The 23,272-nt window shown below is 49.2% G+C and overlaps 9 protein-coding genes and 1 non-coding gene across 10 annotated transcripts; 3 read left to right on the top strand and 7 right to left on the bottom strand.

The window, feature by feature from the left end:
• Window positions 1–3,228: 3,228 nt before the first annotated feature.
• On the bottom strand, window positions 3,229–3,905 carry FMAN_16229 (uncharacterized protein; the record flags this gene model as incomplete). The annotated part of the gene is made up of 4 exons (XM_041824483.1): window positions 3,229–3,392; window positions 3,448–3,517; window positions 3,823–3,846; window positions 3,897–3,905. 4 exons carry the CDS (start codon window positions 3,903–3,905, stop codon window positions 3,229–3,231), a joined length of 267 nt encoding a protein of 88 aa, XP_041689959.1.
• Window positions 3,906–4,910: 1,005 nt separating this feature from the next.
• On the bottom strand, window positions 4,911–5,915 carry FMAN_11775 (uncharacterized protein; the record flags this gene model as incomplete). The annotated part of the gene is made up of 1 exon (XM_041824482.1): window positions 4,911–5,915. The coding sequence occupies one exon, from the start codon at window positions 5,913–5,915 to the stop codon at window positions 4,911–4,913; it is 1,005 nt and encodes a 334-aa protein (XP_041689958.1).
• A 430-nt stretch (window positions 5,916–6,345) lies between these two features.
• FMAN_11774 (uncharacterized protein) lies at window positions 6,346–7,296 on the bottom strand (the record flags this gene model as incomplete). Its single annotated transcript, XM_041824481.1, has 1 exon — window positions 6,346–7,296. One exon carries the CDS (start codon window positions 7,294–7,296, stop codon window positions 6,346–6,348), a length of 951 nt encoding a protein of 316 aa, XP_041689957.1.
• Window positions 7,297–7,863: 567 nt separating this feature from the next.
• FMAN_11773 (uncharacterized protein) lies at window positions 7,864–9,015 on the bottom strand (the record flags this gene model as incomplete). Its single annotated transcript, XM_041824480.1, has 1 exon — window positions 7,864–9,015. One exon carries the CDS (start codon window positions 9,013–9,015, stop codon window positions 7,864–7,866), a length of 1,152 nt encoding a protein of 383 aa, XP_041689956.1.
• Window positions 9,016–9,536: 521 nt separating this feature from the next.
• Window positions 9,537–10,499, bottom strand: FMAN_11772 (uncharacterized protein; the record flags this gene model as incomplete). Its single annotated transcript, XM_041824479.1, has 1 exon — window positions 9,537–10,499. The coding sequence occupies one exon, from the start codon at window positions 10,497–10,499 to the stop codon at window positions 9,537–9,539; it is 963 nt and encodes a 320-aa protein (XP_041689955.1).
• A 559-nt stretch (window positions 10,500–11,058) lies between these two features.
• On the top strand, window positions 11,059–11,700 carry FMAN_11771 (uncharacterized protein; the record flags this gene model as incomplete). The annotated part of the gene is made up of 1 exon (XM_041824477.1): window positions 11,059–11,700. One exon carries the CDS (start codon window positions 11,059–11,061, stop codon window positions 11,698–11,700), a length of 642 nt encoding a protein of 213 aa, XP_041689954.1.
• Window positions 11,701–13,470: 1,770 nt separating this feature from the next.
• Window positions 13,471–13,739, bottom strand: FMAN_11770 (uncharacterized protein; the record flags this gene model as incomplete). Its single annotated transcript, XM_041824476.1, has 2 exons — window positions 13,471–13,575; window positions 13,629–13,739. 2 exons carry the CDS (start codon window positions 13,737–13,739, stop codon window positions 13,471–13,473), a joined length of 216 nt encoding a protein of 71 aa, XP_041689953.1.
• Window positions 13,740–18,632: 4,893 nt separating this feature from the next.
• On the bottom strand, window positions 18,633–19,352 carry FMAN_11769 (uncharacterized protein; the record flags this gene model as incomplete). Its single annotated transcript, XM_041824475.1, has 1 exon — window positions 18,633–19,352. The coding sequence occupies one exon, from the start codon at window positions 19,350–19,352 to the stop codon at window positions 18,633–18,635; it is 720 nt and encodes a 239-aa protein (XP_041689952.1).
• A 495-nt stretch (window positions 19,353–19,847) lies between these two features.
• tRNA lies at window positions 19,848–19,951 on the top strand. The gene is made up of 2 exons: window positions 19,848–19,885; window positions 19,908–19,951. It is a non-coding gene; the product is annotated as a tRNA-Leu (tRNA).
• A 621-nt stretch (window positions 19,952–20,572) lies between these two features.
• Window positions 20,573–22,382, top strand: FMAN_11768 (uncharacterized protein; the record flags this gene model as incomplete). The annotated part of the gene is made up of 5 exons (XM_041824474.1): window positions 20,573–20,829; window positions 20,882–21,037; window positions 21,086–21,200; window positions 21,249–21,428; window positions 21,480–22,382. 5 exons carry the CDS (start codon window positions 20,573–20,575, stop codon window positions 22,380–22,382), a joined length of 1,611 nt encoding a protein of 536 aa, XP_041689951.1.
• Window positions 22,383–23,272: the final 890 nt, after the last annotated feature.

Raw genomic sequence — 23,272 nt, 5'->3', positions numbered from 1 at the left:
TGTGATGATGGTGATGAAAATAGCGAGTTTCCATGCGAGTCTGGGATGATATTTGTGTACACGGTGTGACCATGGCGCCTTCCCACTCTGTACCCGATGGCAATGAGTCCATCAGCCGAAGGACAAATGCATTCATGAATATACTCATGTCACCCCAATAGCTCCCTCGTCTTTCCGAGACTGAATCTGGAAATGGTCCTCGAAATTTGAAAGCAAATTCGAGGGTTGTCTTCATCCCATCTAGCCACGACTGAGATAGCGGCGATGTCACAGTCACATCTGCTATGGGGGTCGTCTGGTGCCTGCAAAGTGAACAGGGGCACTCCTCCCCTCGCATCTCGACTCGAGAAGGTGACCCAAGTTTGCCGCACCATCAGCGTACCAGTGTCTTCGCGATTCCAAAAACTTACCGCCGATTTCCCGAATGGCCAAGAATAGTAACTCCCACGACATGGTTCAGGTGATGAGCTTTCACATCAGGGGCTCAACCGTTCACGCCCACGAGGGACCTTCCCGTCGAGTCCAGTGAGACCAAAGCTTTTGGGAATAACGGCAGAGATACCATTGTTGACAGACTTGGCAGGAGTAGGTAAGTCCATCGATGAAGTAGCGAGATCGCTCCCCAAAATGCCCAGGGTCAAGTGTAGCAGAGTAACGTGGTCATGCGGAACCCTTGAGAATTCCTCATGGTAATTGACACGACCGGAGCGAGACAGCCTCCAAGTCGGTACCAATCACCTTCGTATCCCGATCAGTTTATCGCTATTTCTTGCTTGACAATAAGGGCCAGCACGCGGAGGACAATCGAATACCAACACGATTATGGCCGTTGGAGGAAAACAATGTCGACGGCATTCTCAAGCATATATGCTTTCTTCGACGACTTCGAGGGAGTACCTTCAAGTTCCAAGCTCTAGACAACAGGGCTTAGCGCACAGGCTTCAAACCCACCGCGAGAGCCGCGAAAATCCTGCATCTAAAGTGACAAATACTCGACAATTGGGGTTTCCTGGAGGGTCTGGGCTACTCTCACTATGCAAATTACGACATAGAGAGGAGGTCAGTGCTCGTGGAAACCATCTAGGCCCATCAGTCTGTCACGGTGTGAGAAGTCCTGGGCTCTTGCAGAATGATCATGGAAATACAAAGATACAGTATGATGATAGCACCGGCTCCTGACTCCTCCATGAGACATGGGTTGGCGAGAAATCATCATATGACCGACGGCAGTCAATCATAAGGAACCTTGATCTACAGCACTCGGCCCCACGTTGTCAATAGACTCAAAGGATGGTTACACGACCCCATTCAACTGCCGGCCACTTCTTTCTGTCTACGAACAGTGAGAGTGGTTGCATTGCACACTTTTCTCATCTTTTCTTCGACATAGGCTGATGTATCTAGTTTCCAATCTGCTTCGGTTGATGCGGGCTACCATTGGAAGAACCACAAATTCGAAGACTCATTCTACTTCTGGCGATGACAAGCCGTCAAAACTCAGCGAGTGACAAAGTGTTGTGGTAACTCTCTTGCATTACCGTCAAGACCTGAGTAAAAGCCGGGGGGAAGGCTCAAAAGCCTCAGTAAGACACATCTCGAGACACCACCGTCAGTCAGGCTTCAAGGCATGCTATTTTTTCTGACAAGATGAAGCAAGCCCTTTAAGACCTCACAAGCTGAAAGTTTCGCGGGTAACGATTGACCTTGATTCTCGTACAATTGGTCCTCCACCCGTCCAACCACAAAAGAGTATCAGAGCTTCGATGCGACAACCGCATTGCTATTTTGTTACAACTTTGCGGCATGACGGCGGCTCTCCACAACCACACGGCCTTTGAATCCCCAAGTTGTCACTCTGGGGCTACATTTACCATTTCAAAATAGCTTAGAGGCTAAAGACTCACAGAGTCACCTACAGAGTGACATGTGCGAGTCTGATGGCTGAACATGGTGCAGAACGAATCAAAGTCAAGTCGACCCTTTTCGTGGTTTTCTCGAGATTTGAAGCGTCAATCTATCACTGCATGCGTCCTATATATACGAAATGACTCCTCCAACGTATCCCGCAGCTCTTCGCATGGGTTTACAGAAAGCTTTAAGTGCCTCAGAGACAACACTCCACGTGAAGGTATAGCCCATCAACCGGGATGGCATAACAAATTCGTCCGCGCCGAAATAGATGATTCAGCAAATGTTTTCCTATGTTGCAGAGAACTCGCACATTCTTTCCAGAATGCCTTTCATTATCGCATCGTCCATTGTGGGATAGTATATGACCGAGTGTGCACCACAGCCTTGCATTCCAAGGCTGCTGGAATCCAATAATTCCCAAATCGCAATTCTGCGCCTGGCTTTGCCAAGTTCGGAATATGGAGAGCACTTTAGTTAAAGAGTCGAGACCAGTCATCTAGCACTGTGGTCATCTGAACAAAGCACTGGAAAGGGCTCTGGACATGACAAGTTACAAAGCCTATCGGAAGTAGTCGGCTCTGGATGTTTCTGAGTCACAGTGATGTTTAAACCATGCTGGGCATGAAGCCACAATACTACGAGTGCAGTGAAAGTGGATGGTCATGCTTTACGTGATCTGCTTATACCATCACAACAGAGGGGCGATAAGCCAAAATCTGTGTCTTTACTGGCTATATTTAAATCTGCCAATGCACGATGTTGTAGCTCTCGTGCCGTCTTATTTACTCATTGAGTGATGTGAGTGGCTGGAAATATGCTTCTGGAAATTTCGACTCTGGGCACCATGAGCGTCAAAACTGAGCAGAAAACACCTCCTTCAGATAACCAGTAATTGTTGATGCAAGGCTACTGCGCCTGCGATGTCACCACTCTAGCAATAAACCTCAGTCGGTCGCACCACCAGCTTGTCCCAGTACCATATCCGTTCCGCAAACATCAATACCAAACGATGATTCCCTAATCTGCCGTTTTGGCGATTCGTTCTTCGGGATGCTCCCAGGCTTCACCAGCTCTGCGATTTCGTGGAGGTTGTGATTGTCAACACACGTCCCGCTTTCCAGTCCAGTTCCTTGCGAAAATATAATGCTATGAAACTAACAGCCGGGCTCAGGCGGGACTATGACAACTTTAGGCCTAAACCTTCTAAAGTTTAGGCACTCCTTTGCGAAACTTTACAAGTTTTAGGCTAGCGGCGGGATTGCATACCGTTGACTTGGGCTGTTCTCTCATCAGAAACGGTCAGACATTGTTGCGACATTAGCAGCTTGGAATGCCTTCGCTGTCGGAGCGGCCGCTTGCTGCTGCTGCTGCTGCCCCGAAGGGCGACGAGATGATGAAGAGTTCTAATTCCGCATATGGTTCAGACGCTCGAAAATCGACAATAGGCTGATGGCTGTAGTTACGTTCGAGAAGTTTCGGTGCTGTAACAGTCAGTCATTGGATTCAAGAGTGGTTGGGGAGGGGGGGGGGGCGAACTTACACCGCGCGAAGCGGTCCGATCGAGGCCGAAGCCGCGCCCCCGAGAGGGTTGATGATTGGCTGTCTCCTAATAAAATTGTTAATGTCCCTTCTGTAAAACCACGCATATACTTTTAGTGAAGATCCCTCCCCTCATCCCGTTCATCATGTTTGGTCGGGCATGGTGTAAGGAAACCAAGCATGGTGCTCGAGAGCATATTGTGAGAGACGGCCAGCGTAATGACCGATCGGCATTTGTCTGTCGTTCGGATTTGAGAAAGTGACTCGAATGAGGTGGCGGTGAAAACATCGTGTCATGTCGCTTTTCATCGGTCGTTGGTTTGGTGGCTGGTCTGTAGGGGTGATGTTCGTGTACTATGTATAAATACTTACGCTGAAATATCTTTTGGAATTGTTCTAAGAAAGTTAGCATTGCGATAACTTATACATTGTGAAGGGAAACTTACTCGAGGCATTGCGATGTTTTTGTTCTAGAAACACAGATGGTCAGAATCCTCTTCAAACAAACACGTCGGGGAACTGCTGTAGCTGAAATAGGGGATACTTACGGAAGAGGTTGAAAAGAAGACGTTTGGCGGCTAAAGGAAGAGAGAAATAGTCAGCACCTGTTCCACAAGAATTGAATTTCGATGGTGGGAATGGGCAGACTCACAAAAGTTGACGGTTGGTTGCTCTCATATTTGTGGTGATGGCTCATTCCTGCACTGTCGCAACAAAGGTTTCCGTTCAGCACTTGCAACGGGTGCGATGATAGAGACACAAATATTCTCACCTTGCTTTTGTGCACTGCAGTTGACCCGTGATGGGTATCGGCACTCAGTCGGATTGTTTCGGCGCGTTGGAGATGCTTGTAAGTGGTGTTTTGACGAAGCGCGTTGATGAACAAGATCTGTTGACGAGGCAGAGGAAAGTCGAGCGTGGATGAAGAAGGGGAATGAAGCCGTGACCACGGAAGTGGGAGCTTGTTTGGTTCGGTGAGTCAGGAGCGGGTTGAACTTGCCGACTGGCAGTGACGGGCACCTCAGCCAGGGCAAGAACCGGATCATTTATTCCGCCACGTCTACCGCTCAACCACTCAACCTAAGTAAAAGTTATGGTGAAGCTCGCCTATACTTAGAGGAGACTTTAGAGGACTTTAGGCCTAAGCTTTGTCAAACTTAGGCCTTTCTCATCTAATAACCAAGTTGCATGGGTCTATGAAACAGTGCCTCTGCCGGTTTTTGTTGTGTGGTTCGCAGGGCCTCATGTCCATCTTTTAGGGTCTCATACAGGTGCATACTCACCGCCGTATAATTCTATGATCTTCTGATGTTCAGTTCGGATTTTCCGAGGTTTCTGTGTTTGCTAGTCTTGTATGTAGTTCAATCCGCCAAGCGCTTTGTATTAATATAAATGTAGCTAGCGAAACAGGGGGTAGATTACAGATGCGTCTGCCCCCGTTGCATCGAGAATTTCCTCTCCTATCTAATCAAGTCTCGTGGACGCAGGTTATCCCGCCTCACGATAAATTTCATTAGTTCTTCGGGAGCGAGTCGATCGTCCTGCTCCGAATCCGATTCGCTCAAATTATACTTCAATCTCGGCTCTCCGTACTCGATTTTGGACAACTTGCCGCCTATCAAACGATCGAGCAAGGAGAGAAAGTCGGATAGCGGGCTCCTCCGCTCGAGTTCAGAGGAATACACTTCAAAATATTCATGATCGCAATCCATGTAGATCAGATGATAACGAGCCAGTTGTTCACTCTCAACGTGCCATAGAACGTTTCTATCGATAAGTTGAACCGCCTTCCTGTATTTCTTGTTGTGGGCCTGGTCCAAAAGTAATCTGATCAAAAAGGCCAAAGATGGAGGATAATCTTTGACGCGGTTATCCGGACTGAACTTTTTCATCGTCTGATACCAGGATGGGTCAAACTCAACAGCGATATTAGTGATGTCGTCAATAAAGTGACGCCCCCATTCATCCTCAGCCTCGACATGAAGGGGTTTCCAGTTCGTGACCAGTAGTTCCCATGACTCGGCGGTGACGCAAAATATATCTCGTTCCATATCCGCGACTTGGCGCCAGGGTTCGTAATCGCCTTTCCTGTGTATAAGTCCTTTTAGACTATAAATTGGAGGAGGAAAAGGTTCCGAGTGAAACCAGATGACATCACCAAGACTCTTATCATTGGTGTTCTCCTGCATGTCTGGCCAGCCCTGATTACTCCAATGCTTCGCAGCAATATCTCGTGACTCTTTGCAAGCCGTCCAAAGACCTGCGTGCCATAGATATGCAGATCTGTTTCTGGGACCAGCCGTTTGCCATTCGCAGTTCAAGGGAGCGAGTTGCCGGTTCTCATTCAATTTGATGTAGTGCAGACCAAAACGACCACTGCCCCAATCAAAACATGCATCTTCCCATATTTGCAGCCGAATTTCAACAGGCAAGTTCGGGAATGGGTGGAAAGTAGCTCGACTCATGGTGGATCGAGCGTGGTTTGGCATTGATTTGGAAGTCTGGCAGGTAAACGAGACAGTGGAGGGTGTTTGTGCTAGCGTTGAAAACTGAGTAAGAGCTTTTATTTATAAGTAGCTCGACTTAATGGCTGATTGTACAAACTCCGTGTTGGTAAAACCTTGAATTACAAACGCACGAGCTTCTGATACGTGAGTGATGAATTTAAGAAAGTCATCTTGTGACCCATGACTTTAGGTTTATTTCTTCAATCATATTGACAAGGCAACGAACAAAGGTTTAATGAGATCACGTAAAGAAATCACCGCCAAAGCATACTCTCGAGTATCCTGTTTTGGTCTTGTTGATTGCTGACGCTAGTTCTATCAACTCGCTACCATTAGCTGCACGCTGAGATTCAGGTCCGCCATGTGCTATGGTTCGGACAGGGTGCTACTAACGGATCATTGGAACTTGTTTGTCCCGCCTCAGAACTGCTATTAAATAGTCAGTATCGAGAACGTGAGCCCTACTATGCCAATCGGCAGCCTCATTTAATTTCCCCATGAACAAGTAGCTGAGATTCTCCAGAAAATCATCCATGGGACTGTCTGGATGTGGAATATGCGTACTGAAGCCCATAACATATCCCAGCTCCACGTACTCCTGGCCAGAATCGAAGATCCTACATCCACCATGCCCTTCAGTGTCGAATGATTTCCATTCAGATACATCGTCGATCAACATAACCTTCGATCGGCCAAAAGAAAAACGGACTTCGGTTGCAAATTGGAAAAGCAGTCTGATCGCAAAGGCCATTGGGGGATAGAGGTCACGCAGAACAGTGGCGAAGTAGGTTGTTTCCACGGCCTTCTGCATTTCTTCGGACCACAATGGGTCAAACTTGACACCGATGTTCAGAGGTTTCATCAAACGCCTTCGACCTCGTGCATCTTCGGTTTGAAGATATATCGGTCTCCAAGGTCTCAGAAGAGACTCCCATGAGTCAGTGGTGATGACGCATATGTCCTGAGTAAGATCTATAACTTGGTCCTGAGGCAAAGGATCGCTTTTTGGGGGGCAAACTACCCTCATGCAACGTCGTGGGCGTGGACACCCCAAGTAATGATTTTCGAACTTTCTTACAACATCATATGACTCCCTACAAGCTGTCCATAGCCCTACATGCCATATATAGGTATGCCATGTGTAGCCGCATCTGCTTCTTGGGTCATCGGTCTTCCAATCGTAGTCCCGAGGCCAGATGTTTCTGCTTTCGTCCATATACAGGTAGTGAATGTTCCTTCGCCTCTCTCTTGGTCTCAGCGGTAAGCAGGTATCTTGCCAGATTTGCTCGCGCAGCTCAAAAGGTAGTCGGGGAAAGGAATGGAATGTGGTGGTGTCCATGATGGGCTTCAGGTGTCGGCTGTCACTGGCGGCTCAAGTGTTGGCTGACGAATGAAGGATGAGGAAGGAGTCGGACAACAGGTGCTTGTTTACAGACAGTGGCGGCTCTGAGACTTTATGCGTGAGACGATCCGGGATGAGTCAGTGTCCCAAAGAAGCTTTCTTGGATGTTGTACATCATTGGATGGCCCTGTATGTGATGCATTTATTTGTTTTTGCTTGAACCTTGAAGTAACGTTTAATCGGATAATGGCAGCAAGTTGAACTGTAAAAGTCCCAAAAGTATTAGTCACCAATCGAGAAGAATGAGATGCCTTTCGGGTTTCTACATTGACAGTCTTTTGCACATACCACATGCGGAAACCTTATTCATGAACCTTGAATCTCCCAATATAATCTACTGAGTGCCCATAACCAACGCTTTACAAGACCAGTACTCTCTTCTAGTCCCTAAGTCCGCTTTTCATCGAAGATCCCATGCGGACAACGTCTTAGCGAAGCCCAATCAGAGTCCTCTCTCTCGAGCCCAAGATGCAAGAACTGGGCAAAACACCACAGCCATCTAAACTACCATCTCCATCGCACAGCTGGCTTTCCCTTTACGGTTTTCCCATGTGACGAAGTTACCGAGGCAGCCTTCTTCGTCTGGGGCCGCATAGCATTGCCTCTTGTAATCTTGGGCACCACCTCGTTGTCACACCTGGCCATGACCCGAACCAATTTCCGCACAGACAACCCATCCGGCGGAAGCCCGTAATCACCCCAAGCCCAAGGGGATGTCTTTCGTTTCCAGGTCAATGTAGTTTTCAGAAGCCGATCGACCTGGTCCAAGAACCTGAGCATGGGAGTGTGTCGGACAAGACGATTTGGGTCCAGAGAATTGCTCGGGTCGATTCGGATATACTCATGTTCGCAATCGTAATACACCGAGGGTTCTTCGGCGTTGCCAATTCTCTTCCAGCCAGAGAATCTGTCGATAAGATGGAGAAACGGCGGTAGAATCATTTCCTCAGTTGCTATTTGGCAAATGACTTTGATGGCGAAGGCTAAAGTAGGTGATAAACGGTCCGTCGGTTGATACTTTTCGAGACCAGCCAGTTCAGAGGTCCAAGCCGGGTCAAACTCGACAGCATACTCAAGAATACCAATATTAGCGCGTTCCAAGGAGAGCCTGAACCGGGCTAGGGGCCTGTGATTGTCCGGAGTAATGCAGAACATGTCCCCGAGGGACGTAGCCATGAGCCATGGCTCATACGCTTCTGTTTTTCGATCCCACTCATTCCAAATCACATCTACTTCCTCTTCATTGCCATAAAACCATTTCCTCAGACCGCCGTTCACTTTCTTGTCCACATACTCGGGATTCTCTTTGTAGATCGGGTCGCTGAACCAGTGATTTCGCATGACCTCACGAGACTCTTTGCAGGCCATCCATAGGCCTGCGTACCAGAGGTAGGCAGAGCGGTTGGCCGGGAGAAGTTTATTCCAACTGCAATCTAGAGGAACATAATCGCCCCTTTCATCAAGGCTTACGTAGTTTATGCCGTAGGATTGCTTCTTCTGAGCCTGTGGCATCAGACTTTCTACGCCAAAACTGTCCCAGTCCCATGCTGAAGAATCGTAAATATGTGTCGTCGGTTTTTTGATTGCTGACTCCCAGATTTGGAGCCGGAGCTCACACGGGAGCTGTGGGAAGAGATGGAAAGTTTTGGGAGACATTATTAGAAGCTTGTCGGTCTTGATGCGTGAAGGAAAAAGATCTGGAGCTAAATTTGGGATAAGGAAGAATTACTGAAATGGGACCTTTGTGTTCCTTAAGTACCTTATGTCTTTGTAGTGTTACTTTCGTACATAAAGTAAGTAAAATTTCATATAAAGTCACACCTAGATCTCCCCAATCAAGTCAAGAGTATGTTTCAAGGTTCAGTTAGGAACTAATAAGCTGTCTAGCCCATAATAGACACATCAGTCCTCCCAAACTTTATTCTGAAAGCATATGAGGACCAGAAATACACTATTTTACAACCTTTCCCAGCAATATTGATCTTGAACTATCCCATTCGGTTTCTGAAACTTCTCAACCAGAGACCCTATTCCATCCAGGTCTCTGAGTCGAGTCATCGCACAAGTACCAGAACCAGCTTTTCGATACAAAGTACCTAATCTGTTCTCTCCCCACCCAAAATTGTGCTCGAATGGCCAAAGGGATCATAGACTCTCTCTGGATTGCGGTTCACACCTCACTCATTTACAGCTTCTGCTTCATTTTGCCGCAAAGCAATGATGGAAAAACAATCCCTTATAACGAATTTCGGCCCACGCCCAAGACGAAAAGCGCCCAAATTCTGGAGCTTGTCCTCCAACAGTCTGTCCAGATGGTCGAAGAATTCGAGCACCGGGCTATGGCAAACGATCCGTGCAGAAGATGAGCCAGGTTTCATGCTTATTTCTACATATTCGTGATCGCAGTCATAAAATGTGTCGAGACCAGGTTGTGTATTGTCGTCGTTTGTCCATCGAGCATTCCTATCGATAAGCCTGATGGGTGGCGTGGTGAAATCCCTGGTATGTGCTGCCTCGAACACCAGCCTGATCATAAAGGCCAACGAAGGCGGAAACTTCTTTATGGGGTAGTAGCTGTCATTCTGTGATAGCTTGATGTTCCAAGAAGCCTCGAATTCGAAGGCGAGTCCATTGAATACTCGCAGTGGGTAGCAATTCCCACGGCGCACGGCGCGCCCTGCCCTGTTTAATGCGACGCAGAAAATATCTCGCGAGGGACAGATGAAGATTTTCTGTTGTTGTGATTCATTATTCCTTTGGCCTTGATCAATAGGAGGAATTATTGATACAGGCCCCCTCCCATGGTACCATTCGCGCTTGTCCAAGGTGAAGTTTAAAGTGGTAAGTCCAAAGCTAGAGCAGCTGAATTCGACATCTTGCTGCTGTTGATGCTTCATTGCAGCTGCTCGGGAGTCCCAACATGCCGTCCAGAGACCTTGTTCCAATTCGCAACCTGACCTTGGTCTCCGGAATTCGTCTTTGGCGGTTTTATCCAGTGGAACCGGAAATCCGTCATGGTCAAGGCCGATGTAGTGCAGTCCACCGGGAATGGCATTTGGTGAGCGAAACGAGGATTCCCATATCTGCAGCTGGATTTCGGAGGGCAGTTCTGGGAATTTATGGAAGCTTGAGGGTGCCATCGTATGTCGACTTGGGGGAGATAGAAGGAAGGGATATGCCAGGATGATTAGCAGAATAAAACAAGGTTCTTATATAGTGGCCTTGAATTTTGACTTTACGGGAGGGTTCACAACAAAGGCTTTATTTGTGGTAAAGTTTAACTTTTGACGCTTGTCATTGGCACGAGATGCTGTTTCTGTGGCATCATCTACCCAGTTGATCAACACAAAATAACACTCTCATAAACGCAGTTCAGGCAGTATAGACTGTCAGTTGCAATCACAATTGCCCGCGGCATCATTCGTTGCTCAAAATGGCTACTGATATGCAATTACTTAACAGAAAAACGTCTAGACTACTCGTTGTGCGTTCAATAACTACCAAAAAGGGAATGCGAGTAAACGAACGTCAAGCGGCCAATGACTCATCCGGCACCCGACTCGGGAATAGCGTCCAAGATGGCTGGGCACTCAAGAGCCTCATCCAACTACAAAAGCATTGCATCACCAATAGCCGATCCATCAGTCAATTACATCAACCACCATATCACATCATTACACCTGCAACACATCAACTATCATGGACTACTCCACAGAAGACATCGCCAATGCTTACCAGTCAAAGCGACTCGAGTACGTCCGAGCCGACAAGACCGATGAAAACTTTAAAAAGATTGCTCTCACCATCCTTCAAGATCCTGTCATCCAGGCCCTCTCAGCACCCACCATGCTGTTGCCAAAGGGGCCCAAGGAGGTCGACTCATACATAGACTCGGTTGTCAACTCTTTGCTCGGTGTCGCGATATACCTCAGAGATGATGTCGGCGACGACAAGACAGAAGGCAAAGACAAGAAGCCCCCGACTATCATTGGCGTCATGTGCATCGGCTGGGGAGGCATCTCACCCACAGTCGCCCATCATCGAACTGCCGAGATTGGTATCTCTCTTGTCAAAGAGCATCAAGGCAAGGGCTACGGAAGAGAAGCCATCAACTGGATGGTAGACTGGGGCTTCCGACACGCTGGTCTACATACAATCGGTATGACTACTACCGATTATAACCCTCGAGGAGTCTATCTTTACGAGAGTATTGGTTTCAAGCTGGAAGGCAGAAGACGGCAGACTGTCTGGATGAATCGCAAGTGGTACGATCTGATCGAGTTCGGAATGACGGAAGAGGAATGGGAATCACTTCGGGGTCTTGATACGAAACAAACGTAATGTATTTGGTCAATGGCTACTCATTTGAAACATGTTCGCGCAATGGCCTGCATCGTATAGGATTCTGTACAGGGAAACTGGCGCAAAAGAGGCAGGCCCATGCTCATGTCAACCAGGGTTGGCGACAATTGAATGGCGATATCATGCACGTGTAGGCAGACCCCAGGGGGCAAGAAAACACCGAACCTTATTATAGGGTGTCAAAATAAACTTGGCAAAGAGTTTCCTAAGCTTAGACTAGATTTACCTAGTATTTTCAGCGCTAAGGGCTAAGGTCCTGAGTTTTCTTTCTTTCCCTAAGCAGAGTAGTTCGCGGTGCATTGTAGTCGTTCAGCTCACGCTCTAGTGAGCATGACGCCGTCAATAGGTGTCCTATCTGGAAAGACAACGATTTGGATTGGCAACTGTCTCGATAGACGAAAAGCAGCCTCGGAAGCTGCTTCAGTTCGCAAGTCTTTCAAGGTTGCTGGGTAGCAGCAGCACATTGATCTGGGTTGTAGAGTGCGCCTGAAGGACGGCTGCCGAGAAAAACAAGTCAGCCGGTCGTTGACCGGCTAAATCATAGCATTTATCGCCAAGAGGGAATGACTGCCAAACGACGTCACGATGTGTGCGTTCCTCGGAGAACAATACATCGATTGGAGGACGGAGCTGTGGCAGCAGAACCAAGGCATCGACCGCAGAAAGTGGTGATCGGAGACGGCTGTGTATACTACATTGCACGGGATGGCTTTCCCTGCCGGGAGCGCACCCTGTGTCCGTTGCCCTGATGTGCACGCAAATGCTTCCAGAATCAGGCGACAGCCAGAGCCGCTGTAGGACTTCGGTACATATGGCCGGAGATGTAGGTTGCGAGGGAGCAAGTTACGCCAAGTGATTGCATCGAGAAACAGAGTCATCTACTCGTACCAAAACGCATCAAGGAAGTCGTAATGATTCAGAAAGTTGGATTCTGAAGACAAACCAGTCCAACCTTCTCGAGTAGTGAAGCGAAGCAGGCGCTGAGATGTCGTGCACAAACACTGATGCCAGCCAAAAGAGATGGCGGAAATAGCAAGGAAAGCGACTATGGGTGTAACCGGCTAGTTTTATCACTGTGCGCCAGCTTCTTGCCACCCCTTTGCGTCTGACACAGCCTTGAGAGGATGGAAATTGTGAAATGGCATTGCGGAGCACATAGCATCAGCGGTATCAGCCCGTCGACAGCCCGCCTTTGCCCTCAAAGGTGCCTAATATGTCGCTTTTGGCTGGAAGGTTAGTGGTCCCGATGGCTGTCTCCAATGCCATATTAAGGGGGCCTGCCGCCCCTGTGTGATGAGAAGTTGAGTTGGACTGTCTTGACAGCAGAGCAGCAAGCCCCCTTATACGATCATCAACACAGTGAGGTCAAGCTGGGCTGTCGACAGGAGAAAAAGGAAAACGTATCACAGTCGACATCCCACTGCCGAAGCGAAGCGCCCTTCCCACGATGATACAACGCCACGTGGTGGAATTGTTGATCACGTAGAGATGTATGTGTAAAGCATGTAGCTGCATTGGAGATCCGTCGTTCGTAGTTGTGGGAGGATCGTCGATGCCGTAACTTGTTCGTATCGAAGTCGGTCGTCGTGCGTTTGGATTAACATCGCAGGCGGTCATAAATGAGTCGTCGCTATGTTTCGCCATCGTCGTCGTCCATCGTATTCGTCGGTCGCCCCTATCGCTCGGTCGTTCGTTCGATCGTTCGCTCACTCGCTCGTCGTGAAGGGTACTTGTATCGTTGGTGCTGGCTTACTTGTGGCGTCTTTTATCGTTCGGAGATCGTCGGTCGTTGTCGGGTCGTTGTCGGGTCGTTGACGTCTTTGTTGTACGCGCATTGTGGTTGGTGATTGTTGACTGGTAGTGAAGGGTCAGTGCCTGAAGATGTAGATGGAACAGGCAGTACTGACAGTTGATGATGTCGGGAATGCTTTAAAGGTGATGACTGGCGTGCGGTCTGTTGGGTTTGGGATGACGAAGGCGTCGCTGAACGCGCGAAATAAGTGCGTCTGCAGAGCCATCCATCGCCACAAGAGGATATGTTATTAGGCAACTTTCTGTCGCAACGCGAGCGACATGTTTGACAATCGCGTCATCCCGTCTTCTCCGACACCGCAAGGAGAGTACGCGATGGAGGAGCGGTGGAGTCAACCAGTATTACCGGGAGTCTTTCGCATTTCTCCAAAACTCTGGCACAAGGACCGTCGTCGGTCGGAGCCCAAATGCTACCCTCTAGGGAATACTGAAACGAAGAGTCGAAGTGAGAGGCCAGCTCTTGCACAGGTCTGATCTACGCACATGCCGAAGCAGAGAATACTCAGCAGTGATCAACACTGTATGCGCAGTTCCGCCTTTCCCTGAACCCAGCCGAATATGAACGTGGGTAACATTCACGCGTTGCGGAGAGCTGTACGCAGCTTCAGTTGTACGCACGGTCAGCGCTCACAATTGCAGAGACCACCACGTCTTGGACATTTGGCCGACGATCAAGGGCTCAACATCCAACGATCCTTGGGGAGATCCGACTGCCATCGCTCGCGAGACCCGATCCTTGTCTTGCTTGGTGGTAGGTATTGGGCCCAACATATGGTCAGAAACTTTGGCATCGGGGAGATGCAATCGAGGACCGGTGCTGCCATTGTGCTTTCGTATGGGCGACAGGTCGAGCTATTGACGTGCTACTTCGCTGATGCCCTCTGTTCGCCACGGTTGTCTGGAATTCATGAGGAGCCTCTCCCACGGTGTTGATAAGTGAGGCAAAAGGGCACTGGCAGCAAATTTCGAAGACCTTACTTCGCGAAATCGGTTCTCGCCTCTAGAAGTTTGTCTCCCGAAAACAAGAATGAAGGACCAAGACGTTCTCCGAACATTACATGGAGAAGGCGTTGTGTCGCATGTCTACATCCCTTCACAATCGCCTCCGGCCGCTCAAGGCGGAATACAGATCACCGACCTGATCACGGCCTCCACTGGCCTGTACATGACGATCTTGTCTCTTTGCGTGCTCTAGGCGTCAACATGTTCGTGCTAACGGTTGCACGGATGTGGTTCGAGGAACGATTGTGGGTCACGCTATTGGGCCGCGCTTGTGGAATGCAGTTGTCGCACAAGATTTCCTGTCGTTCCAAGGCGAGTGGTAAGGGATCGTACTGCCTACAAATACCGTGGTGGATTGATTATGAACAGAATAGCCGATCGCTTTGCCATCGGCAGGCAAGAATCTAGTAAAGCCACATCAGGAACCACGAGAGGGATGTGCCCAAGTTCCGTCAAGAGATAACGGCTGCTTCTTCAACTCGAGGTCTCAATTGGTCTCCCCCATCGGAATTTGTATTGTGAGAAGACTAGGTTGTAAAGAAAGAGACCCGAGGGTCCGTCGGAGCGAATGAAGTATCCCCCTTCTTAACGATCCGATTGCGAGTCGAATAGCTCGATAAGGGTCAGCCAGCCTCGTAGAAGATTACGTCCAGGCGGCGGTGTCAATCTGTGGCAAGATTACAATCGACTATGGAGGTGCCTAAAGCCTTTGGCACCAACCAGCGTATTGCGACCGTGTGTATGGCGCCTGCCTCGGGATCAGTACTTCCTTGGTGGCATGGATTGGCTGGTATGATGGTGAAGACAGCGTCACGAGGGTCGCCATCGAAATGTAATCTGTGTGGGCGGAGAAGATGGAAAGCAATGCCCATGTCACCGCGGCATGTTTAGCTCAGAAACGGCTAATATCCAACATGGGTTATCGTTTGTTCATTCCTGTCTACCGGCTTCGCTGAAACTGCGGCAGTGTGTTCTCCCTGTCCCGACTGGTTGCGAGCTTCAAAGCACCGAGATAAAGTTGGTGTTCGGTTCATGACACACGTCAACGGCAGGTCATTTTCGCCGGAATTGAGGAGCAGGGGAGAGCGGTCCAAGAGTGCGTCAAGGTAAGCTCAAGATGCGTCGCAACGATGCGAGTGAGAAATATTCCGGTTCGACTAGTCGCAAGTAACACTCATGGCTGGGTGGCTGGGTCCAAGTGCTTTTGCAAGATCCAAGTAGTGCCAGACACTATCAAGCACGGTGGAATCATTCCGGGGACTGGTCGACGACAAGAAGAACCGGTCAAATGCCAGTGACTCTGTTTCCGAAGAGGAGTATTCTTTGCGGCATGAACCTCAACATTTACGTCGCTGTCTGACAGCCTCCAACCATCTTCAGCCAACAACACTCGGCAACATGTGCAAGATCGCAGATTCGCCAAATGCCGAGGTCTTGGCTGAGGCGTTTCACATCCGAGTCTTCAGCGGCGAGGAACTCTCCGGTGCTTCAAGTGAACACTGAAGCTTTGCTGGTTTGGTCCGAGTCAATTGGCAGCAGCAAGCGGTCGACATGCCCGTCGTCTCTTGGTGACATTAAAGGTGTTGGCGCCGTAAACAACTCTAGGCGGTCTCTTCAAAGTCAGGATTCGGCACCTGGGCTGAAGATGGCGTGGGTGCCCATAGGGTTGCGGCATCTTGGGTCAAGAGTCGATGATAAGTTTCTGGCCTGCATTCCAGCCCGATAACAAGCATCAGAGGCAGACTGACGCCCTTTATCTTTGGGGAAAGCTTGACAGGATGTTGAAGTCGTCTCGGAGGCTTTGTCCAGTGCGACCGGCTCAGGAACAGTGAATCACAACAGCATGGCGCTGAGGTTGAAGCAGACCACTTCTCGCGAAGATGTCTATGACGAGACGAGCACAAGACGAATCAAGAGGGCGTAGGCGATGATTTCGAGGGTGAAACTAACAAAATGTGGTTCGTCTCCTTCGCTTCGTGAGAATTGAGCTTGTCCACGTGGCCATTTACAAAATGTTCAGCGACTCGATACAAATCAGCTAGACGACAACGAGGGCGTCTAAATCCCCGAGTTCCGGATAGGCACAGCTCTCAAGACTTTGTGCCTGCGATACAGCTTGCAAATCCCCGGGCAGTATTCACGGCAATAGCGGAATCGAGTCACCGCATGAAGCCATATCGTTTCGCAACTTGTTGCCGCCCAGTATCGACGGCAATGATAGGTCCGGTCGGGTGCAGTTTTATCGAGTCGAAGGGGGCGGATGTAGCATCTTCGTCTCTGCTGGCAGTCATGGCTTCGATTCGGTCGGCAGCAAGGAGGTGCTGGTGGAAACACCACAGTTTCGTCTGTAACTTCGACTTGTTCGCCGGCTGGAGACTTCGTGTTGCGTTCCTCGCCATCGTTCTACTGATGTGTGGAAAACTATTTGCCCATCTCAATCAAGAGCCGGCCGGGCTGCGCAGCGGTGTTTAGGTCGCCTCTTGTTATTGCAATTGACGTGGCCATGATAGGCCAAGGCAACGTGCCTCACAGAAGAGTCGCAGGCCTCTGTGGTGCCACGAGGGCTGCGAAGACACGTGGGCAACCGTCGAGGAAGGCAGCGGGATCTCTTGATCTTGCTTGAGAGCATGAAGATCGCGTCTGGGTCGATCGAGAGGCAGGTCCAAGGCAGGATCTGTATTCTCTGGCGTCATTTCACATTGGGTCTGCTCGAATGGCTTCAATCGCCACGGTCGGCCGTGAGCACGCTTGCGGTGCTACAGAAGCTGCTCGTTTTGCGACGGTATTGTACGATCATATTCAAGTCTGGATTCGAGGAAAAGGTATGCACCGGAGCGTAGGAAGCAGGTCGTTGGCACAAGCAATGCACGGTTGACGCTGGCCGAGACACAAACGTTGTCTGGCGACGATGATTGCAAACATGAGGGAAAACTTCAGTGGTCCGAAAGCCCCGGTATCGAGACTGTAATGATGTCGGATTGATTCGAGGACAAGATATACTGGGCTCACGGTGTTGCAGGCGATAAAAAGGTCATGTATGGCTGGCAAGGCGTCGGCGCTGGGACAAGCCAGGTCGAGTTGCCTGATCACGGAGGTGCGAGGGAGGAGACGAGTTGCAGAGACAGGAATCGAGAGTATTTCATTTTGATCCGGAATGATGATTGCAGCTATTTGCGCGGCTCTCCTTGGCGTGTTGATTGACAGTTGCAAGTTGGAAAGAGGAGATTGCTTCAGCGATCTGGTGCCAGAAATCCTGGCCTCGCGACCGTTAGTCATCGGCGATAACCAATGATTGCAAGGTAGCAGAATTCTGCCAAAACAACCGCGCTTGAAGGGATAATCTTGAAATATTGTGATTATAGTAAGAAAGACGCAGGCGACAATTCAGTAGGTCTTAAACAAAGTTATGACGTTTGGTAGAAATTATTTTGCGCTTCAGTGGATAATTTCCTGTGCCCAAAAATTGTGGGTGGGGTCAGGCATGTCTGCTCGTAAACGTGATAACCTAACATGTGAGGAGCGCTCAACACAAATGACTTATAATACTGCTTGCAATGTTTGGGAATACAAGTACAAGTCTATTGAGGCTGATTCTAGCCATGAAAAACTCCACTTCTTTGGACTGATGCTTAAGCCCTCCCGTCGTGCCTCAGAAATCACGGGCCGCAAGTAATTGCTTACCCTGGATCTACACTCTCCATGGAGTTTGGTGTCAATCACATCCAAATCCTCAGAACTAGCATTCAGAGTAAAACTATTGCTACTTGAGTAGATCAAAATATATAGCTATGATGGTTCCACTTTGTGCCAGTTAATCAGCCATCGAAGTGGAGCGCCCGAGTCGGGGTTGATCTGCTCGTAGTTAAACACGACTCACTCTGTAGGCTTACGACCCCCAAAGCGTCACGTCGTTTGTCGTCGAGGCTGTAAATGTTATGTTAACTTCAGATTACATTGGCTTACGGCAGCTTTCTGTTCATGAACCTCAAAGACTAGTTCTATTTCGCCATGCGTGAGGAATCATATTTGGCTTGGTAAAATGTACGTATCTGTATGCTAAACCACGAAATAACCTATCATTAATCTACATATCGAGATTATCGTTGTTGGAAACGTCGCTCACTGAAACTTCCTCCCGGGAATCTAGTATGGTATCCTCGAAAGTTCACTTCCCGTTGTACGTTGTCCATCCACCCCCGTGCTTCTGGTGTAGCAGTCCACATATCAGGAATAGGGGGCCGGGCATTAGTATTGAGGTCTATTCTTGTATCTCGAGGCTCTCTTCTGTCGACCTGGTAGTTTCTACTAACCTGAGGATATCCATTATCCCTGCCAACTTCAGATTGCACATCTCTCAAGAATCTACGCTCGTTTTCCCGCCGTTGTTCGTTCGCTCTCCTCGAGTAGTGCTGCTGGTTAGCTCCCAAACGTGGACCTGGTTCGACTTGCCTGTATCCTTCACCGGGGATGTATTCCCACTGTGGGCTTTCATCAGGGTTTCGCCTTATTTGAGGTTCAACTCTTCGAGGTTCATGTGGTTGGGGTAAGCTTCGCGCAACGCGGTATCCACCAGAAACTACAGTAGGAGAAAAGTTCCAATCGCCGGAACGAGGAGTAGGAAGGACAGGAGAAGTAGGCGATAGCCATGGCGTTGGGTTATACATTGGCCCGACCATCCTTCTCGTCTTGGGTTCCCAGTTTGAGTTGGGATTTCGGGCTCGGTAGCGCCTCATGTAGTCCTCGTAAGCAGCATCGTTGTTGGCCTGGCTGTCAGATGCAAGCGGTGTTCGGTCATGATCGTTCTGTCGGTAAGCCATAATGAAAGTTATCTTGGCATATTACTTGGGAAACGAGCAAGAAGAGAAGAAGGAGCATTTATACTTGACACCAACAGCTCATAAGTGTAATGTTTAGACCTATGATCCTTTTATAAGTGATTGACATCTCCCGAGATCATTGAGTGTCTGCCAAAGCAAGGCAATAAAGCCGTGAATTGACTGACATTATTAGCTTGACTTGGGTGAAGAACGTCTTTTTCGATATAACAATCAGGTTCGTGTCCGGAACAAACTCAGTTCTGTTGATGCTGTTTGTGAAAAGAAGTGCATACATGCCAGAGAGACTGCGGGCGGAAGTAAATCTGCTTGTGTAAACTTGACTTTATGGTCTTGCCTTGCCAGCAAAGGAGGCTACTGCTAACTCTTGGACAGCTTCTTCTGGAACTAATGAGACTGAGAGGTGCTTCGCCATTGCATGGAATGATGCTGCTGTTGATGAATCACCAGAAGCACTTAGTGCCTATCCAATCAAAAGGCAAGATGGCCGAGCGGTCTAAGGCGCTGTGTTCAGGTTCGATTCGAACTAGTAACGATTCGCAGTCTCGAAAGGGGCCTGGGTTCGAATCCCAGTCTTGTCAATTATTTTTGTATGTTTCGCCAGATGCCAATCGACCCTGATCTCTCTTTTGCCGCGTCAAATGGCTTGAAGTCTTAGCCATCCTAAAACATTCGGTTTCAAGTCATTAGCTACCTCTGCTCAAAAGGCATCGCACGAGTGCGAATCGGAAGAGGCTGGCATGTCTTCACTCCATGTGACTCTTCCTCTCCACTCGCCCCCAAATCAATTGGTGCGCTTCGATCGGGGATGTCGGAGCCGGAGTCGACTCGCCAAGTTCAAAGCGTTTTGTCGATCTTTATCAAGTTTGAGAATTTCCCCGCAGACTCCCCGGAGCCATTTGATGCTGGTTCCTTGCCTCTACCCCGGATTTTGTCCTGAGTTTATTCACGAACCGAACGAGCCCTCTCGAGTCATGCCTAATTTTCGCAGACGACCGGCCATGTTCGGCTGGGGCGCCGGCCGTTGGCTAGGAACAGCTAACGCGGCAACATGAGTCCATCCTGGGATCGTCATCTATAAAAGAGGTTTTAGCCTCGCATGAGATATTCTCTCTCCCCTTCTCTTAGTCTCTCATTGATGCTTGTTCCCATCCATTGGGTCGTTCAGCTTTACCCAAAGATACGTACACAAGGTCAACACCATGTCTGAGAAGCGTGACGAGCTTGAGAAGTCCGATGTACTCCATCGCGATCTGACCAATGACCTGCCGCCCGAGGTACTTGCTACTGAGATTGCGCACGAAGTTGAGAACAACAAGTTCTCACCATGGACACCGTCTATGTTTCAGCTCTATGCTGTGCTCTTCGTGGCGTACTGCTGTGGTTGTCTCAACGGCTATGATGGCAGTTTGATGGGTGGACTGAACGGAATGAAGTCATATCAAAGAACTTTTGACATGTAGGATTCATAGCCACCTTGCGGCGAGTGACATTTGACTGACCTGCTACAGGAAATCTGATGGTTCTGCTACTGGCATTGTTTTCATGATCTACAATGTTGGCAGCATTGCTGCAGCCCCGACTGTCCCTTTCACCACTGATCGTTTTGGACGACGCGCCGGAATGTTCACTGGTGCTCTTATCATCATCATCGGCACTTGTGTTCAGTGAGTCATTGCCTCGACTCTCCACAGACAGAGCTAACAATGATGAAGGGCAACCGCGAAAGCCATGCCTCAGTTCATGGGTGGTCGATTCCTCCTCGGCTTTGGTGTCTCGTACTGCTGTATCGCTGCCCCGACCTACGTCAGCGAGCTTGCTCACCCCAAAGTAAGCAGCATTGCCAAGTCTACGTAAACTTTTCTGACCATAGTTTAGTGGAGAGGCACTCTCACTGGTCTCTACAACTGCATGTGGCCTGTCGGAGCTATCATCGCTGGCTGGGCAACCTATGGCAGCGCTTACATCAAAGGCAACAACGGCTGGAGAGTCCCAGTCTGGATCCAGCTTGTCACCTCGGGCATTGTCGCAATCTTTGCATTCTTCCTCCCTGAATCTGTAAGTCTCTCTGCCAAGATCACCACCGCTCACTTACTGACCAAGTAACAGCCCCGATGGTTGATCGCCAATGATAAGCACGATGAAGCTGCCGCCATTCTCGCCAAGTATCACGGCGAAGGATCAGTCGACCATCCTATTGTCCAGCTTCAGATGAAGGAGATGATGGCCCAGATCTCGACTGAAGCTTCAGACAAGAGATGGTGGGACTACCGTGAGCTCTGGAACTCGCACAGCAACAAGCGACGTCTCATCTGTGTTCTCGGTATGGCTATTATGGGTCAAGCATCTGGCAACTCGCTGTCAAGCTACTACCTTGTCGCCATGATGAACACGGCTGGTATCAAGGATGAAAAGCTTGTTCTCGCTCTCAATGCCACCAACAGCGTTCTTGGACTGATCGGCTCGGTCATCGGTGCCCGTCTTACTGACCGCGTTGGCCGTCGACCTCTTCTCATTTACAGCATCCTCTTCTGTTCAGTAATCTTTGCCGTCATCACAGGAACATCCAAGATGGCTGTCGACGACGCAAGCAACAAGAACGCAGCCAACACCACCATTGCGTTTGTCTTCCTCTTCGGTGTCGTCTTTTCACTTGGATGGACTGCGCAGCAAAGCATGTACATCGCAGAGACACTCACCACCTCGACACGAGCCAAGGGAACAGCACTGGGTAACTGGGCTTCTAGCTGTATTTCCCTCGTCCTGGCCTACTCGTCGGGGCCAGCCTTTGAGAAGATTGGTTACTACTTTTATCTCGTTTTCGTGTTCTGGGATCTGCTTGAGGCTGCGTTTATCTTCTTCTTCTTCCCAGAGACGAAGGACCGGACATTGGAGGAGCTTAACGAGGTCTTTGATGCCCCTGATCCTGTTAAGAAGTCACTGGAGCCTAGGACTGCTGAAACAGTTCGGGCGACTATGAACCAGAATGAGGCAAAGGTTATTGATGTTTAGGTAGTTGTGAGCTGTGTGGTATAGAAAGACTGTCTGTCGATATTCATATAGATCTCAAAGAGTCTGGTTAATCTGCAATGCTATACCTTCGCAATGCTCATTCATATTGAAGAAACTTGAAAATCTCATGATGATGGAAGGCACTCAAGGTTCGTGAGAGGACGATCTTGTGCCACATGAATATAGTAGTAGTCACGCATCATCGCAAGCCCAACGATTCCTGTTACCCTCCATGTATAATTTCAAGCCCCTAGTAGAGGACGTATCATTGACTGCATGTCGCCATGAACCTTTGGTGGACCATGCCAACTGTCAGGCTGGATTTGCAACATGGTATGAGAGTTCAGACGGTGAAAGAAGCATGCAATTGCTCCGTCGATGGTCCGATGCAACATGTACCACTCGGTGCAAATGTCTTGGCTCAAGTAACGTTGGAACAAGGATATGTTCTTCCCGGCTCCGATACCCCCGGGCTATCACTCGATCTCCCCCTGTCGATTACCCCAGACCTTTCACTCCTTGTTTACTGTCGGCCCCGCATATGGGCCGGCAGATCATGTGAAGTACTCACAAAGGAAGGTTCCTATGACCGAACCAGAGTCTCCAAATTGGTGCGCATATGAAAGAACCCGTGGAAGGAAATTGTAACGGCGATCACATAACCTTATACTGGTTTCCAAGTACCGAATACCCGAGTAGAGCTAAACAGAAGTCGAGTGCGAAGTAACGGAGACTTACCCCAGAAAAGAGATTCTTCACATCGGGCCATGTCTCGCCGGCGTCCGAGCATACCGCAAAGAGAATTGAGCCGGGGCGAAGTATAATAAGAACGTCGATGAATCCTCAAAGTTGGTCCCGATCAAGCTCCAAGAACTGCAGCTGGGTCCTTC

This window comes from Fusarium mangiferae (assembly GCF_900044065.1).
Source record: "Fusarium mangiferae strain MRC7560 genome assembly, contig: FMAN_scaffold018, whole genome shotgun sequence".
NCBI lineage: Eukaryota > Fungi > Ascomycota > Sordariomycetes > Hypocreales > Nectriaceae > Fusarium > Fusarium mangiferae.
Note: the sequence above shows the minus strand (reverse complement) of the source record. Positions and strands in the feature narration are given on the sequence as shown.